A 20116-nucleotide genomic window follows, 5' to 3' on the forward strand; every position below is an offset into this window, starting at 1 on the left:
TTAAGACCAGCACGGTGTGTCTTCCAGCCACAAATTATTAACATTCCTCTCATATGCAAATAGGCTTATCCCCTCATAAGACCCTCCTCCTTTTAGTCCAAGCTTGCACTGTTTATGCCAATATAATTCTTTGAAAAACTTTGCAGGTCTCCTGTGAATCTTACTGGGTCCACACCTCTTCAAGATAAGCCCTTCTCTACCTTGAGATTCTGCTGGAAAACAACATCCTTCAGTTTCTTAGAAGCTCTATTGTTTGATGGAGAGAACCTGTTGAGGCAACTCTAAAACTTTTAGTAGACTTTTGCCCGACTGAATGGTACTCAGGAGCATCACCTCTGATCTTTCTGAGGTGATGCTGATGGATTTAATAATTACATCTTAGATTCATCTTCAGACCATGTTTTCCTGGAAGTGTCATTTTCTGTGTCCTTTTGTTTTTTTGGTTTTTTTTTTTTCTTCTTCTTTTTTTTTTTTCTTTCTGTGTCCTTTTGGATTTGATCTTTGCTACAAATCATTTCTTGATTTAAACATCTCTTGTCATGTGAGGAATTTTCAAAATGGTAACACCCTGTTTCTTTTTTGTTTACTTGTTCTTTTTTCAGCTTATCCATGTCCTCTTGCATTTTACTATAAGCAGCAAGAAGCAGTATCTTCAGTGCCACCAACAGTCTATAAAAATCTCCTTAGTTACATCACCCAGTTTATCAGGTACCCTCTCTACTTTCCACATTACTTCAGGTGACAGTGTGGCTGGCTACACTTCCTGCTATTACATAACAAGGAGACCATTTCTCCCAATTTCCCAAGTTTGGGAACTTTATTTCATTTTCCTGCAAGCCTTCACTCACCAGCTTCTCAAAGTGCATGAGGCTTCTGCTAACAGTTTGTTCAAAGCTCTTCAAATTTTCATTAACACTGTCCTCAAAGTTCTTCTAGCTTCAGCCCACTACTCAGTGGGCCTCCTGCTCTCTTCCACATTTCCAGTTCTTGTCATAGCTGCATCCCACTTCCGGGCATTAAGATCTATATTGTTCATCTATTGCTATATAACAAATAATCCCTAAGCTTAACAGCTTAAAACAAGAATCATTAGAGTAGTTTTCATGGGTCAGGGATTCAGAAGCAACTTAGTTGGGTGGTTGTAGCTCAGAATCTCTCATGTCAGAATGTTGGTTGGGCTTCCAGTCTCATCTAAAGTCTTCATGGGGCCACTTCCAAGATGGCTTAGTCACATGGCCGTTTGCAGAAGATTCCTTTCCATGTAGGCCTTTCCATAGGAAGGATGGATGTCCTCACAACATAACAGCTGGTTCCTCCCAGAGGAAATGATCCAATGAAAACAAGGAGAAAGCCACAATGTCTTTTATCGTTTAGTCTCAGAAATCACATCATCACTTCTCCCACATTCTACTGCTAAAAAAATGAAGTTTAGATACAAGGGTGGGGAAAGGAGTTACACACATTTTGAAGAGAGGAGGATTGAATAATTTAAAACAAACATAGATCCCCTCAAATCAGGGACTCTAAAGGACTTTCTAAAGGAATTTCTTGTCTTGTAGCTGCTGAACTGAGAGAGAAAGAGGGGGAGAATTGACCCTTTTAGTTTGCTGACTTAAAATATCACTTAGTTCACAACTTTGTCAGATCTCTTTAGTGAAGAAAGAGCATTCCTTGGGAAAGAGTGAGACCCTAAACACTGAAACATGACCACCACATGGAGAGATTCAGATGGCTTCTAGTTCCTAAACTCCCACGCCCATAGAAATATACTCTTCGGGTCTGCTGCTACACAGAATATACACTCAGCTGCTGCTCACCCTTGCCCTGAAGCCATGCCCTTGGGCTGCTCCCAACCAGTGATGGAGCACAAGGCAGGCCCATTCTGGCAAGATGTGAGAATCCACCTTTGGGGCAACTCCCCAATGGCCTGGCCAAACCTTTATTTGAATTGTGCCGCAATCAAGATTCTTCCTTCCCCAATCTTCCTTCCTCCCCACTCTCCTTCCAAAGGCATCACACATGCATCATAATCTAAAGGCTCTCTCTATGTTCTCCTGATTCCTCTCCCAGGAAGTCCCTTGAACTTCTAATCCCATTTTGCCATCAGATGAACTAATGCAGCTGCCCTTGTCAGACAAATTTCCCCTACTCCCCAGTGTGTGAGGTTTTTCTCACCTCGCACAAAGACTCTGCAATGTCCTTTGTGGAAATAATCTAATACGGGGTGGGAGTAGCCAATTCTCTTCATTCTTCACCGCTAATATCATTCCTAGCCTTGAATCCTACCATCCTAGTAATGTACTAGAGACAGTTTGTACTAGATCATAAAAGTCAATTGAGAACTTTCAGGAATCTCATGAACTGGTTGATAAATACAGTCATTATCAAAATTTAAATATACCTAGAGTTAAATAATTATATTAACAGCAAAGTTAATAAAAATTCCAAAATGTATCACTTTCTAGTTATTAACAAACTTTTCTTAGTATCTGTACCCTTGAAGCTACTTACATCTATTATATCTGGGTGTTGGAAAGAATATATAATGGTGCGCCACTGGCACTTCTCTTTGGATATTGAGGCCAGATTTAGATGTGCTGTTTCAGCTCATTTCTGCAGTAATCTGAGGGGTTACCAGCTTTGAGTGCAGCTTGAAGCAAGAGAAGGCTTGTAACTGGTCCAAGAAGCTCTGCCCTCTGATCCAATGAATCCAATGTATTTGAAACACCTGTGGCAAGGCTGCCGCATGGAGCTTTGGCACATCCCAGGCCCCCAGGGTTTCGCAGCCCAGCCATGAACTCTGTTCTCATTTTTGAGAGGCCAATCTTGGTTTGTTGCTTGGCACTGATAAATACTTCAGCCTGATCATGAGCCATTAGGTAACCAAGCAACTAGTGCCCATTGTAAACTCGGGGTTATCTGATACACCAAGCCATAAAGTCGGCTAACATTTAGTGTGTGGACACAGCATGCCAGGCTCTGTATATCACTTGTAACATTTCCTTTAATCTTCACCACAATTCTGGGAGGCAGTTCTGTTATTGTTGCTATTATCCCTACTTCAGCTGAGGGGTGAAGGTGGGGAATTTATAGGTTTTTCCTACACAGAGAGAAGATAAGTAATTTGCCCCCTAGTCACATAGCTCATAAATAGCAGAGCTTGGTTTGAACTCAGACCCTCTGGCCCCAAAGTGCACATGTTTAATTATCAAATTATATGGCTTCTTATGATCAAGTGGAAGTTTTCTGTATAGGATTAGGCTTGAGCAGAAACTGAAGACACAACAGATTGCAGAGTGTGCTTGGTCCTCTCACACTGCCACTCTTCCTCAGCTCACACATCTGAGTTAGGGATGTTCTCTAAGTACAGGTGACTGAACAGACAACCTGCACAGTATGACGGCAGCAGCCACAAGTGGATGCCACAACACTATAGCCCAACTCAAGGCTGGTCCTGAAGATCAACTAAGGAGAATTTTCCAGTAGGCAGAATTTTTAGTATTTCATCCTATTGACTACCTGGTCTGAAAGTAGAAATGGCCTGAGGTGCACATGCCACTTGTACTGGCCAGTAGCTGATGGTTTAGCTCAGGAGTCAGACTTGGAAGGATCATGAATGCAAGGCTGATGGTGACAAAGATGTTTAGGGGAAGAGGCAGTCGGGGGATCTCTCAGAATGGATCCTCTTGAGTATGAGGATATTTAGTTCTTCATGAATACCCACTGAAGGTTCTACTGTAGAGGAAATGCTCAATAATCAGGTGAAAAGTCTATCCTAGCCTTTGCATGTCAACCAACTTCCTTCCCCAGGCACTCCAATGGTTCCAAGTGATCTCATAAGTGAGATCAAAGATCTCAAATAAATCTTTGTTACATCCATACGTAATTCGCCACCCAGGGATCCCTGTTTTTAAGTATTAAGTATGAAATTTATAGATGTTGCCAAGTCAAAGTTGTATATCCATGGGACACTCATAAGTCTTATTTAAGGTTTAAAATGAGACAGAGGGATCCCTGGGTGGCACAGCGGTTTGGCGCCTGCCTTTGGCCCAGGGCGTGATCCTGGAGACCCGGGATCGAATCCCACATCGGGCTCCCGGTGCATGGAGCCTGCTTCTCCCTCTGCCTATGTCTCTGCCTCTCTCTCTTTCTCTCTCTGTGACTATCATAAATAAATAAAAATTAAAAAAAAATAAAATGAGACAGAGAAATAGCCAAGTATGTAGTAAATAAAATTGATCTAATCATCTTCTCAAGATTCTTTCATGCTTGAGTTATTTTATAGAAGTCTTATTACAATCACATTTAACGTTCCTTCCTGATATACATCTTCTCAAGGAACTTAAAAAAGAAACAAAGAGTAAACCTTCATTAGATTGGCAAACAAAACTGTATAGTTCTCCCCACAGTTACTACCATACCCAAACTCACAATCTCACACTTCGACATATATCCTTCTACTACTCAAAATCTCATGTTGATAATTGGCCATGATAAATGTGGGACTTTGGAAGGTAGTTGTACAGCATCAAAAATACCTAAATCTAATTCCCATTTGTTCTGTGCCCAAGTCCTGCCCAGCTCAGCTCAGCAAAGCCTTGTGCTACTCATCTCTTCTATTAAAAACCTGGGACCCATCTGTGTAGTAGACAGAATGAAGCTGAGGGTAATGAATAGAGCAGATAATCTAACAGCAGATCCTAGAATGTGTATAAAGTACCTGTGCTCATGTAACATACATGAATGTGTATGTGCAGTGTACACAGACCTCATATGAACAAAAAGAGAATAATGTTTATATATTCATATATATTAAATATTTATTTATTTATCCATGAGAGACAGAGAGTGAGAGAGGCAGAGACACAGGCAGAGGGAGAAGCAGGCTCCATGTAGGAAGCTCGATTTGGGACTCGATCCCAGGACCCCAGGATCATGACCTGAGCCAAAGGCAGGCGCTCAACCACTGAGCCACCCAGGTGTCCATATATATTTTTTTATATATATACATATACATATATATGCATGTGTATAAATATTTAAATAAGAAATGACACATTTAAATATATAATATGTATTAAATAGATAATAAAATGCATTCCCTCCTCTCTTTCAGTTGAAACTTTATTGATAAAATAGAGGATGGAGGATGTAAGAATAAAGGAAGTAAATATATTCCAGGGTTTTGGATAACAGGTATTCTCAGAGGACTCCGATACAGTCAGGGACATTATCTCTAGTTAATGCAGCTGGAAGAGTATAGCCAGTATGTGAGGCATGCTTCTCTTTGCCCAAAATTGAGCTAAATGTTCATCAACAAAATGGATTAAACCAACAAGGGACAAAAACAAACAAACAAACAAAAAAAAAAAAACAACAAACAAAGGACAGATCAAAATGAAAAAAAAAGTGTTCTGTCACTAAAAATGTTCAGACAGAACTGAGTTATTATAACAGCAAACAAGGAGAAATATATATAATTATATATACATAAAATCTTTGGTAAGAGGAATATATATACATTTAGATATATATACACATACATATCACATAATTATATTATGCTTAAGTATATTTATATATGTTATAAAAGATATAATATGTGCAATTATGTAATCATATAAAATATTATAAATATAGGGGCACCTGGGTGGCTCAGTCGGTTGAGTGTCTGATTCCTGATTTCGTTTGGCTCAGGTCATGATCTCAGGGTCATCAGATCAAGCCCCATTTCAGAGGGGAGTCTGCTGGGGATTTTCTTCCTCTCCCTCTGCACACCCCAACCCCCTACACACACATGTTCTCTCTCTCTCTCAAATAAGTAAATAAATCTTTAAAAAATATTATTAACACACTTTATATATCATACATGTAAATTTATACTTATGTGACCCTCATATACAGATTAGGCAGTTCCAAGTACATAAATGTGTATGATGATGTTAAATACATTTCACAAGCCTATTATTGATGCTCAAAGCTAAAGGAGATATTTCATCTCAGTCCTATCACAGAGTCTTTGATCCCTCTCTACCTCACACTCTAGACTTCCCCTCACATTAACTTTGAAACCACTCTGGATCTGAGCTTGGTCAATATATTTATTTGGCAATATGTAAAAGCTATTGTTAGTTCCACCATTCATGGAAAAAAACAAATTCAGTATTGCATTTTCTGAACTTCTGACCATGTTGGCTGCATGGCTTCCTAAAGACACATGAGATGTACACACAGAAGACACTGGAGAAATGCATGACTTAACAGCTATGATTTTGGAGAATGGCTACCTGGTTTCTTGCTGTGGTCACAGGGCTGGTCTGTGCACAGAATTCCAGGCTCTGAGGCCATCCTGCTAAAAATGGTCTGCTCTGCCAACCTCCCACCCATCGTGCTACGTGAGGTCTTCCAAGGGTGGTGCTCCAGTTGGGAGGCAGCTGGGGTTAGCTTTACAAGTTAAGAGAGGGGAAACTAGATGAAGGGGTAAGAAAAAGTGGGGAAAGGATGGAAGATACTGGTGGGTCCCCCAGGAATGAGCTTTTGCCCTTGTCTGTTTCCATATGAGGCTGACCCTGTGGTACAAGACTATTGTGAATCTCAATTCCATTTTGTCCTGACTCAAGCCACAGCTCTTTGTCCTTAGACGTGAAAGTAAAAGACACTCAAAGAATTCCTAGAGACTTTGAAATGTTTGAGTAACAGAGTTTGCAAGGTATGTGTCCTGCACATAGACCCCTTTCACTTTGGTCCCATTAAGGCCAAACTCAAGGCAGGTGAGTTAGCAAGAAGACAGTGCCTCTGGCAGCAAAACCCAAATAAGCAGAATAAGAAAAGCAGAAGCCGGGCAGCCCGGGTGGCTCAGCGGTTTAGCGCTGCCTTCAGCTTAGGGCGTGATCCTGGAGACCCGGGATCGAGTCCCACATCGGGCTCCCGGTGCATGGAGCCTGCTTCTCCCTCTGTGTCTCTCATAAATAAAATCTTTAAAAAGAAAAGCAAAAGCTAAATCCTATCTCTGGGCCTTTGGGGAAAAGCATGCTCTCTTTCTTCCAGGGGCCTGAGTTCTGCTTGAGAACATTGACTCTTGAACAATATACTGCAGGGGTTAGGGGCACCAATCCCCTATTCAGTTGAAAATCCATGTATAAGTTTTGACTCCCTAAAAAAAGCTTCACTATTAGCCTATTATTGACCTGAAGCCTTATTGATAACATAAAGTTGGTTAACATATATTTTGTATGTTATATATATTATATACTGTCTTCTTACATTAAAATAACCTACAGAAAAAGTGTTATTAGGAAAATAATAAAAGGGGCACCTGGGTGGCTCAGTGGTTGAGCGTCTGCCTTTGGCTCAGGTAGTGATCCCAGGGTTTTGGGATCCAGTCCCACATCAGGCTCCCTGCTCAGTGAGGAGTCTGGCTCTCCCTCTCCCTCCCTCTCTCTCAAATAAATAAATGAAATCTTAAAAAAAAAAAAAGAAAGAAAGAAAGAAAAGAAGAAAGAAAAGAAAATCATAAGAGAAAATAATATATTTACAGTATTGTACTTCATTGATCACAAAAAATTCACAAATAAGTGGGCCTGTACAGTTTAAGCCCGTGCTGTTCAAGAGTCAACTGTATTTTGCTTTTGTCAGGGTGCTGACCCTGTCCCATCAACAACTATGAGCCCCTCAGCCAGTTTTTCTGAAATGCCCCCTTACTCACACTTGGCATTGTGTAGCCCCTGCTCAGAATGAAATCCTTAAAGGCAATTGTCCCTTGAAGGTCTGCAAGTGACTCCTCCTAAAAAAAAGTATCCACAGTAAAAAAACAAAAAAAAAAGCTGTCAGAAGTTTGATTTCATACTCGTCCTAATTCAAAGCAGTTAGCTTTTTATAAACTACCTCATTTTGGGATTCCTGGGTGGCGCAGCGGTTTGGCGCCTGCCTTTGGCCCAGGGGGCGATCCTGGAGACCCGGGATCGAATCCCACGTCGGGCTCCCGGTGCATGGGGCCTGCTTCTCCCTCTGCCTGTGTCTCTGCCTCTCTCTCTCTCTCTCTCTGTGACTATCATAAATAAATAAAATTAATAAACTACCTCATTTTAAATCACTTTCTTCTCATCTGGGAGTATGTGTGTAGGTAACATCCATGAGTTGATGCATATAAAGGCTTTCAAAAGATGTCCGACTTTCTCTCCTTTCCCTACCCCCACTTTTTTTTAAACCCCTATATTAAGGATAATCAACACTTTTTAGCAATTAGACAATTATTAAGCTCCGATGTCTGGAATCTAACCTATTTGAGATTAGCAAGTGTGCTACTGTGATTTTTAGTAGGAAATATATATTTGGTCTTCTTCCCATTCCTGGCACAGAGCTCCTAAAACCATGGGCATTTCCTAAATGATAAGAGCCACAAAGGTGAAAGGAGAATTTTTTGTTATTCATAACTAGCCCCTTTCAACCACAACAGAAATGATGTTAACAAGGGCTGGAAAGCCCTCAGAGAGCCACAGAATGGGGTCTGGTTGCCAGAAGAAACAACCACATGATGAGAGGGTTGGAACTTTCGGCTCCATCCTGCAATCTGTGGTTGAATTAATCACCTATGACCAGTGATGTAATCAATCATGCGTACATACTAAAGCCTCCATAAAAACCCAAAAGGACAGGGTTCAGAGAGCTTCCAGGTTGGTAAATATATGGAGGTTTTGGGAGGGTGGTGCAGCTGGCGAGGGCACAGAAGCTCTGCACCTTTTTTCATATACCTTGCTCTGTGCATCAGCTATTCCTGAATTATATCCTTTTTTAAAAAATGAAATGCTTTTTTTAAAGAAAGATTTTATTTATTTATTTATTTATTTATTTATTTATTTATTTATTTATTTATTTATTTATGAGAGACAGAAAGAGAGAGAGAGAGTGGCAGAGACACAGGCAAAGGGAGAAGAAGCAGGCTCCATGCAGGGAGCCCGATGTGGGATCTGATCCTGGGACCCAGGATCATGCCCTGGGCCAAAGGCAGGTGCTAAACTGCTGAGCCACTCAGGGATCCCTGAATTACATCCTTTTATAATAAATTCATAATCTCATAAGTAAGCTGTTGCCCTGAGTTCTTCCAGCAGATGACAGAAGCTGAGAAGGAGGTGTAGGGACCTCCCATGGACAGCTGGGTGGTCAGAAGCACAGGTGACAATCTAATTTGTAATTGACATCTGAAGTAGGGGCAGTGTTGTGAGACTGATGCAACCTTAACCTGTCCGGTCTGATGCAAATTCCAGGTGTTCAGTATCAGACTTGAGTTAAATTTGTGGAACACCCAGCTGGTGTCTGGAGAATCAGAGAATTGCTTGGTGTTGGGGAAAAAAAAAAACAAAACAAAACTGATGCATCTAGTGGCCAGAACTAAGAGTAGTAGAGGAAGAAACAGGAGTGTTTTTTCCACTTGACAATATATCCGTAATTTTTAGATCTGTTAGAAAGGAACAACAGGCCCAAAATGGAGTCACTTCTTTTAAGCCACCAAGATTTAAGACCTAACCTAACTGTGGGTTCAGCCTCCCCCAGGAGTGGGATTTTAAACCAGTCAGTGGAATTTCCTGATGAGCACTAGGGGGCTCAGGGGTTTAGCGCCGCCTTCAGCCCAGGGCATGATCCTGGAGACCCTGGATTGAGTCCCATGTCAGGCTCCCTGCATGGAGCCTGCTTCTCCCTCTGCCTGTGTCTCTGCCTCTCTCTGTGTGTGTCTCTCATGAATAAATAAATAAAATCTTAAAAAAAAAAAAAAGAACCCCAGGCTTGAAGGTGACTTTGCCTACAACAGTCCTTTCTTTTCTTTTGCTAATAACTTCCTTATCCACCCCTTCCATTTCTGCCTATAAAAACCTTCCATTTTATAAAAGTCCTTGGTGCTTCCTTCTATTTGTTAGATGAGATGCTGCCAATCCATAAATCATTGAATAAAAGGCAATTCAATCTTCAAATTTACTTTCTAGCTACTTCTGAAAACAATTTAGTAATTTCCTCTCAGTTCTGAGCTCCACTCTCCGCATCACACTTCTCATCTAATTGGCTTTCCACAGTTCTCCATCCCACTGGAAACCCCAAACCCTGGTTCTATGTCCAGATCCACATTGGCAGCTATGGTTCCCCATTTATTGGGAATCAGCCCACACCCCTCATTTTTTCAATGCTTTTTCTAGTCTCCAGATTCCATACAGGGAGCTGCTGGTTATTGCATCCAGTTTAAAAATCCAGGCTGGATTGGATTTGGGACTGGACTGGGTCCAATTTGGGCTGATCTGAGTCTGCTTTGAGCTGGATGGGCCCAGCAGGAGGCCTCAGGTATTCAGTATTAAACAGGGCTAGTTGCTAATGATAATCTCAAAAGTCAAGCTGAAAGCACTGGTGGGCAGAAGTTGAGCATTTAAAGGTTGTTAGAGTGCCTGACACTTTAAGAAGACTCCTGTGATAGGCCTTCTTCAGTATTAGTTTTGGCTCCAAGAAATCCAAAGGCCTAGCTAAAAGATATGAGATCCTTTATATCCAGAGAACCTCCTTCCCACATAATTATGTTTAAGAACTCTGGTCCCAGAAGCTGTAGATACCTAGCAAAATGGCAAACTTTTGCTAGAAATAACCTAGAATTACAAAGGCCATTATGGGGAACCTTTCAGTTAGATAAGATCACTCATTCAAGAAATGCACTTGAGAGCAAGAGTGTTCCAACTGGAACATACAGAATGGGATGCTACTTTAATTGCTATGCAGAAGCCTCCAAGAGGTTTGAAGATTCCCAAATAGCTTCATTGAACTACTTCATTACAAAAGACCAATGAAAAATTAGAGACACAGAGCAACCAAAATAAAAGCTCATAGGACTGAGGTGACTCCTATTGCTCCCCTCTAACCGTTTTCACCTAAGAACTCATATTTTACTAATCCTCTGTCCAAGCATCCTTTCCACTCTGAAGAGACTATTGGGCAGTTACCTTTTAAAATAAAATTACTCAGGGTTGCAAATGAACCTCTCAGGTATCTGTCACGCCTTGGTCAAAGACTGAACTAATGACCATAATTAAAGAAATTACTAAACTCTAGGGAGGAAGCCCAAAGTTTTTTGAAGAATTTGAGTCATAATCTGTGCCCATGACTCCAGGCTGCCAGGTCTTTATCAACACATACACATGTTGGCAGGCAGGACCTGGTGGAATCCAAAAATGGATATAGGAAGCAAAATCCCATGGATGATATTTGAGATCCTTGGTCTTCAACATCTCAGGGACCAGAAAAAGCTCACAAAATAGCTGAACTTTTCAAGGCATTCTTAGAGACTTCAGATAGGTATAACTCAACCTCTCCCTAAGTTACCTCACTAACCATTAAAGCCTGAGGCCATACAAGGCCTCACACTAATTGCCCAGAGGTTAATCATTCCTTGTACCAGTTCCTGCAAAACCCAAGCTAGTCAGTCTGGAAACCTAATGGATGGGATGCTGATTTTCTCAGGATTTGAGAGCTATTAATAAGACAATTATTCCCCACCTCTCCATCATTCCAAACCTGAACACCCTTCTGTCACAAGTTCTACCAGACTCAAAATGGCCCACTGCCTTTTCCAACATCCCTGGAGACCCCAGTAGCCAATATCTATTTGCCTTAGATAGCCAACTACTATTTGCCTTGAACTATCAACACTATAAGTGGACAGTCAGGCCTCAAGAGTTTATGAGGCCCCTTCTAATTTCTCTCAAGCACTTCACCAAGATTTAAGCAACACTCCAGTTCCCCAGGAAATCCACCCTTTTGCAATATGTAGATGACCTCTTGCTACTTCCAGCCACCAAAGAGGAGTCCATAAAAGAGTCCATTTATTTGCTATAGTAGTTAGCTGAAAACGGACACAACGTCTCTAAGAAAAAAATTACAATTCTCTAGACATTGTTCATTCCCTGTGTCATTATCTAAACCCTGAAAAATTCAGCTGTATCCCAAAAGAATTAAGGTAATCCAGGAACTTCCTACACCCACAATGAGGAGACAGATTTGTGGATGGCTAGGCTTGGCTGGTTATTGCAGACTATGGGCTCCTAATTTTTCTCTATTAGCTACCTGACTCTATGAACTTCCTAAAATTTCAGTCCCTGGACACCTTTGGAGCAGGCTTTTAGGAGGCTAAAACAAGCATGGTAAGAACTGCCTGCCTTTGGGCCACCTGACTATGCAAAACCTTTCACCTTATTCATGCAGGAAAGGGATAATCTAGCCCTAGGAATCCTCCCTCAAGAGCCTATTACCTAGTACAGCACACAGCTTGATTCGGTTGCTCATGCTGATCCCAGCTGTCCTAAGGCTACAGTCAAGCTACAAAGCAATGGAGGTCTCATCAGATTTGACCCTAGCGAATGACATTTATTTGTAAACTCCACACACTGTCCCAAGTCTTCTTAACTCAGAATTGACTCAACATTTCTTGCAGGTAGACTAACTTCCTATGAGATCCTTCTGCTTTCACTGCCTAATCTGTGTCTTAAACATTGCAACACTCTCAATCCTGCCATGTTACTACCTCTACCTGAGGAGGGTGAGTCCTGATTCAAGGTTCTAACGTCCCATTTTGTGATACCATGTCCTGATTTATGACATACTCCTTTAAACTACTCCTGATCTAATCTTTGTTGATGAGTCATACCACAAAAATGAAAACGGGGATTTTCAAGCTGGCTGTGCTATTATTACCCAAGATGGACTACTCAAAAGAGGAAACCTTCCCTCAGCTACATCCACACAACAAGCAGAGGTCCATACCCTTACCCTCTGGTAAGCTGGAACATATGCCAGCTATCAGGACAAACTCAATATTTATACTGATAGCCAGTATGCCTTTGAGGTCGTCCATGATTTAGGGATGCTACAGAAACAAAAGGGCTTTCTTATGCCCTCTGGGACTCAATCAAAAATGGGCAACAGGTAAATGATCTTACTGCCAGTCTCTTACCTCCTGAAATTGCTGTCATCAAAACTGAGGCCCACACTGAAAAACTGAATCTGAATGTCAAGGAAATGCCCCAGCTAACTTTCATGCAAAGGCAGCGGCAAATAAAACTATAAACACCGTGGCACATGTGGATGAAATCCATTCTGCTTCTGCAAATCCATTCTGCCCATCCTGATATCCTTGTAACATGGCAACCATCTGCTCCTGAATCAGAAACTAAGATAGGTAAACAAGGGCTATAAATGAAGTGAACAGTTGGGGCTATGGGAAACCCGAGACAGCTGCTTGGTTCTTTCTGACTCCCTGACAAAGCCCACTTATTGGTTTTTGTATCACTGGACCCATTACAGGGTATTTAAGATGAACTCAAATGATGACTTGACGTTTATGAAGAGACTTCTATAAAACTGCAAATAGTCTGCAGCCATGTCTGACCTGCCAGGTTCATAATCCCAGAGAAATTATTTTTGTCTCCGAAGGCCTCAGACCTCCTCCCTCTGGACCCTTTTTTTTTGTTTGTTTGTTTTTAAGATTTTATTTATTTATTCATGAGAGATGGAGAGAGAGAGAGAGGCAGAGACACAGGCCGAGGGAGAAGCAGACTCCATGCAGGGAGCCTGACGCGGGACTCAATCTCAGATCTCCAGGATCACACCCTGGGCTGAAGGCAGCGCTAAACCGCTGAGCCACCCAGGCTGCCCTCCCTCTGGACCCTTTGAACATCTGCAGCTGGACCTCATTCAATTGCCACTTAGTATGGGTTGTCAATATGTTCTTGTTACTATTTGTAAGGCTAATGCCCTCACAATGGCAAAGAAAGTGTCAGAGAATGTGTTTCCCACTTGGGTATACCTTCCACAATCTCCAGTCATCAAGGCACCCGTCTTACTTGGCAAATCATATGAGGCTTAATGAAAACCTTACAAACTTCTTGGAATTGCCATTGTCTTTATCATCTGGAATCATCAGGCAAGGTTGAGAGAACTAATGGAATCTTAGTGTCTAACCTTACTGAAATCACTGGACTCACCTGGCTTAAGGTATTGCTTTTGGTCTTCCTGACCATTTGCAGCACCCTCTTTGGGAAACATAAACTCACTCCATAGGAGATAGTCACTGGCAGACCAATGTCTTATACAATCTTCTGCTGATCCCTTGTTGTCTCATGCTAGTATCACCAGCTACTGTAACTCTTTACTGTCTGATGCTCAAGCATATCATCAACAGATTAAAGAAGATTTCCCTGATCCCAATTCAAGGTCACGGTCTAGAGCCTGGTGATATTCCAAAAGCATCATCAGAAGTAGACAGCCCCTGAGCCACAGTAGAAGGGATCCTACCAAGTACTCTTGACCACTGATACCATCTATAAAACTAAAGGGCACAGAGCCTTGGATACACATCCCACAGCTAAAGGAGGCTCCACTTGACATCTGGTCCTGTACAGATGCTGGAGACTTCCAAATCACATTGATGAGGAAGGAAAGCATCTGGCACCAAAGTAGACTGCTTCTTCCCAAGACACTGATTAACACTTCACACTTTGACCAACCTTCTTCTTCTCCTTCTTTTTTTTTCTTCTTCTCTTTCTTTTCTTTAACATTGACCAGGAAAGAGAATTCCATTCTCTATATTTCCCAGTCCACTGCTAAGGGAGGCTAACTTTCAGATTACTAGATTCGTCATGATGAAAGAGGCCCCCTGGCCTTCCCTGTGGCCAATTTCTCTTATATTTCCAATGTCACCACAAACTATAGTTGACCTCTGCTTAGAAGTATGTATCCAAGTAGACACATTTACTTATGTGAACCTTTGTACATTTGCACCCCCACATTCCTGTGACTATCAAGATCAGATCTGCCCCCACTCATGGAGAGACCTCACCAGTAGGACCCATCTTTGTCAGGCACTTAGGATGACTTTTTATTTCAGGCTAGGCGATTCTCTTCTCATATGCACTAGAAACCTGACTGACCCCTAGTGTAGGAGTAAACACAAATGAGACTATGATCAGGAACTTCTTAATTCTTGGAGACATTGCAGATTGCATTGCTAAGACACTAGCTGCCCCGCAAAATCCTTAGACTTTCTGGCCAAAGTTGTTTTTGATAACAGGATTATCTTTTAGCTGAGGAAAGAAGGGCCTGTGCTGTGGCCAACACCACATGCTGCACCTAGATTAACACTTCTGGGGAAGCTGAAACTCAGTTACATAACATCACTGAGCAAGCCACTTGGCTTAAAAGGTGACTCTCACCACTGAGTCATTCTTTGATTGGTTTGGTCTCGGGGACCATGGCTCCAAAGTGCATTTCAAACATTGGAAATTATGCTGCTTATGTTATCATAATAGTCTCTCTGATGTGTTCCATTCTTTCAAAAGCTTGAAATGCATGTTTGTAGCTGCTTATCACCAAGCAAAAGATCTCCCTAAGACTGGAACATCAAAAAAGAAATGAAGAGAAGGACAGGGTAAGAAATTGTGAACCTAAAGTCGTGACCTGTGAACACCATAGAGATTCATCAACAAAACAAAACAAAACAAAACCCCAGGATCAACAAAAGCTTTTAAAACTACAAAGCACTAGCTGAGAGGGCACTGATGCCTTATATTTTGATCACACTTTTCAGTTCAGCTGACAGTTTCATGAAGGGGAGGTAGGGCTATTTGTTAAAAAGAAATAACAGATCCAAAATGGAGTCACTTCTGTTAAGCCCAACAAAGATTTAATACCTAATCTAATTGTAGTTTCGGCCTCTCTCACTAATGGGTTTTTAAACCAGTCAGTCTGGAATTCCCTGATGAGCACTGGTGAGGTACTCTGCATAAGATCCCTGCCCTTCCCCCTAAGAAAGGTGACCTTGTCTGGAACAATCTTTTCTTTTGCAATAATTTCTCTGGCCCACTCCATTTCTGCCTATAAAAGCCATCATTTTTATACAACTTCTTGGAGCACATTTCTATTTGTTAGACAGGATGGTGCCCAATTCGTGAGTCATTGAACTAAGCTAATTACACCTTTAAATTTATTGGGTTCAATGTTGTCCTTTAATAGATTTTAACTTCAAAGGGCATGACAATCAGAAAAGATTTGATCTAGTCCCAACATCTTTGGGGTATTTATATATCCTTTGGGTTTACCTTTCATTTATTTGAATTTTAAAATTGGATAGATAAGTTTATGTCATTTTAATTCAGTTCTTTAATAGGATTTCACCTTCCAAATGAACTCCATCAAGAACAGACAAAACTCATGCCACCAACAAGAAAACCATGTCACCATACTGACTGCCCCTGATCAGCATCCTATCACTCCTGTGTCTTATGAATTGGGATGCCATAGTCAAGTGGCACCAACCAAAATGCACAGGGTAATTCAATCTTTAGGAATTACAAGACTGGGATCCCTGGGTGGCGCAGTGGTTTGGCGCCTGCCTTTGGCCCAGGGCGCGATCCTGGAGACCCGGGATCAAGTCCCACATAGGGCTCCCAGTGCATGGAGCCTGCTTCTCCCTCTGCCTGTGTCTCTGCCTCTATCTCTGTGTGTGTGTGTGTGTGACTATCATAAATAAATAAAAGTTAAAAAAAAAAGGAATTACAAGACTGTGATTTATAAAAATCACTATGGAACAATCTCTCATTGTTTTGACTCCTTCCTGTCTAAGCTGTTGGATAAACAATCTTTTACTGCAACACATACCCATATTTGCAAAATTTAAACATTACTTCTTTTACATGAGTTGACTGTCACCATTTTGTAAACATCTTTACTCATATTCACCATCAAAATGGAATATTTGGGGGGTGCCTGGGTGGCTCAGTTGGTTAAGTAACTGCATTTGGCTCAAGTCATGATCCCAGGTTCTGGGATTGAGCCCTACATCAGGCTACCTGCTCAGTGGGGAGTCTGCTTCTCTCTCCCTGTTACCCCCCCCCCCACTTGTGCTCTCGCTCTCTCTCTCAAATAAATAAAATATTCAAAAAAATGGAATACTTTTGTGAAATTCCTTAAGCCTTTAAGAATTAGTCTTTAAGAATATATTTCTAAAAAGAGAACTTCTAGCCATCTTAAAAGAATAAGTTTTACAAAAAAAAGAATAAGTTTTACAACTATTTTTTGTTTTACAATATTTAATTCATTGAAAATTATTCATTCATTCATGTTTTATTATTTTTAAGTGCAACTGGAATGTATTAAATTCACATAAACTTAGATATTTTGCTCCAAAACCATACCTCAATAATTCTACCGAACTTTATTTACATTATTTATAGGCTTATATAAGCCTCTCATGCTTATAAATTTGTATCATGCTGGGATCCCTGGGTGGCGCAGCGGTTTGGCGCCTGCCTTTGGCCCAGGGCGCGATCCTGGAGACCCGGGAATCGAATCCCACGTCGGGCTCCTGGTGCATGGAGCCTGCTTCTCCCTCCTCTGTGTCTCTGCCTCTCTCTCTCTCTCTGTGACTATCATAAATAAATAAAAATTTAAAAAAATAAATAAATTTGTATCATGCTTACATCTAAAAATAAGAATTTCATATCCTACTACTAGAAAATATAAAAATGACCATCCTTTCTGTCTCAGCTTTCCAATCTAAAGGGGGCACTCAGTGAATGATTACTGAATGAATGGATAGGCAAATTTGTATAGCATTTTACTTTTTTTTGGAGTGTTTTCACATCATTACCTGGGAGAAGTTTTGGACCTATTGTAAAAGAGAAGAGGTTCACAAATATTCTTATCAGGGTTCTGTTCAAGTGTTGCATCATTATTTCTAAATTTCTAGGACTACGAGCATATTCTTTCTGTTAGGTACTTGTACACAAGAGTTGGACAGGCACAGAGTTTATTTGCCATAAAATTAGAGCACATCCTTGTTACATGTGTTTGTTGCTTTGTGATATCAATTGACCGTTCTTAACCTTTGTCCTTTTTCTCTCAAACAAATCCTACAATTCTGCTGAATTGGATAAAGAAGTTTCCCAAATGCAATTTTGAATTTTTTAACATTCATCCATTGCTAACAAAAAACAAGCTTCACATTTAGTTCCTCAAAGAGAACCCATGATGCTATATTCATTCTGAGTACTGAAGTGGTCCTACCGGGTCACACCACCCTTTGAACAGCCAAACTATCCATAGGATTGATTGTTCTAAGAATGCTAGGAATATGATGAGTGGTTGTTCCTTCTTTAGAGACATTGTGTCTACCATAAGCTAGGAGATTTCAAGTCTTACTTATTACATATCCAATGTGTGTATGTGTAACCCCATATAATGGCTTAGCTTTCTCATAGCTGGGTTCAATATGCAAGCAGTAAGACTTTCTGGAGCCTCTGTTTCACCCAGAGACTCTGGCTTTAATAAGAGGTAGCAGTTGTACTGTGCTATTTTTTAGATCAGATGATCAAATGTCATGATGCATATACACATACCTGTTCCTGTAGCTCCCTTTTAAAATTCTCACCTTGAGCTTTACATGAGACCTTGGGGTCAAGCAAAGGTTCATCTGCTCTTTGCTTTTTCCATAACTTGGTGTCCAGATACCATGCTCCATACCTCATCTTCACACACTTTGCATTATGAGGATTCTACAGAAAATAACATAATTCCCAATTTCATTAGTTTTTTTTATGTTTGTCATTTCAATAAATCTAAGATTTAGCTTATTAAAGCAGTAGCATTTATTTTTATTTTTTTTAAAAATATTTTATTTATTTATTCATGAGAGACAGAGAGAGAGAGAGAGAGAGAGGCAGAGACACAGGCAGGAAGCCCGATGTGGGACTCAATCCTGGGTCTCCAGGACCACACCCCAGGCTAAAGGCGGCACTAAACCGCTGAGCCACCGGGCTGCCCAGTAGCATTTATTTTTAGCTTATGATTGATCTTGTCAAAGTATTTCATGAGGTTTTAGTGTGCTTCAATTTACAAAGGTACCCTGAAAAGTTCATGAATGAGAAAATAATGTGATAGTTAAGTATGGCCTTTGGACTTAGACAAACCTGGGTTTAAATCCAACCTCCCTTACTTAGTATCTAGGAGTCCATGGGAAAATTACTTAATTCTTCATCTGTAAAATGGAGAAAAGAGTATCCACTCCATAGGATTGTAGGAAAGATCAAAGGAGAAAGTTATGTAAAGCAGCTAGAAATCATATAAAAATCACATTTCACTGAAGGGTAATGACCTTAAACACAACACTGTCCACCAGGGCACCTGAGTAGCTCAGTCAGTTAAGCGACCCGCTCTTGATTTCAGCTCAGGTCATGATCGCAGGGTCCTGTGGTCAAGACTCATGTCAGGCTCACCACTCACCGCTCACCCTCCTCTTCCTCTTCCTCTGCCCCTCACCTAGCTCCCACACAGTCTCAGTCATCTTCTCTAAAATAAATAAATTTAAAAAACAAAAAACAATACTCAGCCAACCAAAATAATGAGTTATAAACTTACTATTGGCCCAGCACCGTGTTCAGCCTGGTAATTGCTATACTACTTTTGATCAAAATGCTATCCAGCAATAGCAAAAACAACAAATATGTTATCCAACACCAATCTCGTGCCTCTAATTGGAAGAGAGAAAGAAAAGAATAGATGGCATTCCTTTCCTTCTTCCATTCCTCAGTAGTGCATGGAGGATGTAAAGAGATCTGCTGGGTCATAGCCTGGTAGTGTGGATGTAACACCCACACACTGTCTTATCACATGTGGGGGTCTAATTCTTGAGAGAGGCAAAGGTATGACACCACAAAGATTCTGCCCCTTTCATCCTCTGAAATATAAGCTTCAGAGATTGTTCCCAGATACAACTCCCTGACATCTAGAATAATATTTCAGACATAATAGATGCTCAATAATATTTGCTGAATTAAAACTGAGTTGCTGGGGATCCCTGGGTGGCGCAGCGGTTTGGCGCCTGCCTTTGGCCCAGGGCGCGATCCTGGAGACCCGGGAATCGAATCCCACCTCGGGCTCCCGGTGCATGGAGCCTGCTTCTCCCTCTGCCTATATCTCTGCCTCTCTCTCTCTCTGTGTGTGTGACTATCATAAATAAATAAAAAATAAAAATTTGAAGAAAAAAAAAACAACTTAAAAAAAAACTGAGTTGCTTCACTTGGCATTATTGACACTT

At 41.0% G+C, this 20116-nt stretch overlaps 1 protein-coding gene across 1 annotated transcript in view; it reads right to left on the reverse strand.

The window, feature by feature from the left end:
* Positions 1–2588: 2588 nt before the first annotated feature.
* Positions 2589–20116, reverse strand: part of FAM47E (family with sequence similarity 47 member E) — a 35299-nt gene continuing 17771 nt past the window's right edge. Inside the window, 3 exon segments of the mRNA XM_055312994.1 lie at positions 2589–2861; positions 7706–7783; positions 18420–18575. Coding sequence (XP_055168969.1) covers positions 2589–2861; positions 7706–7783; positions 18420–18575 — 507 coding nt within the window.

This window comes from Nyctereutes procyonoides, unplaced genomic scaffold (genome assembly GCF_905146905.1).
Source record: "Nyctereutes procyonoides isolate TBG_1078 unplaced genomic scaffold, NYPRO_anot_genome, whole genome shotgun sequence".
Classification (NCBI taxonomy): domain Eukaryota; kingdom Metazoa; phylum Chordata; class Mammalia; order Carnivora; family Canidae; genus Nyctereutes; species Nyctereutes procyonoides.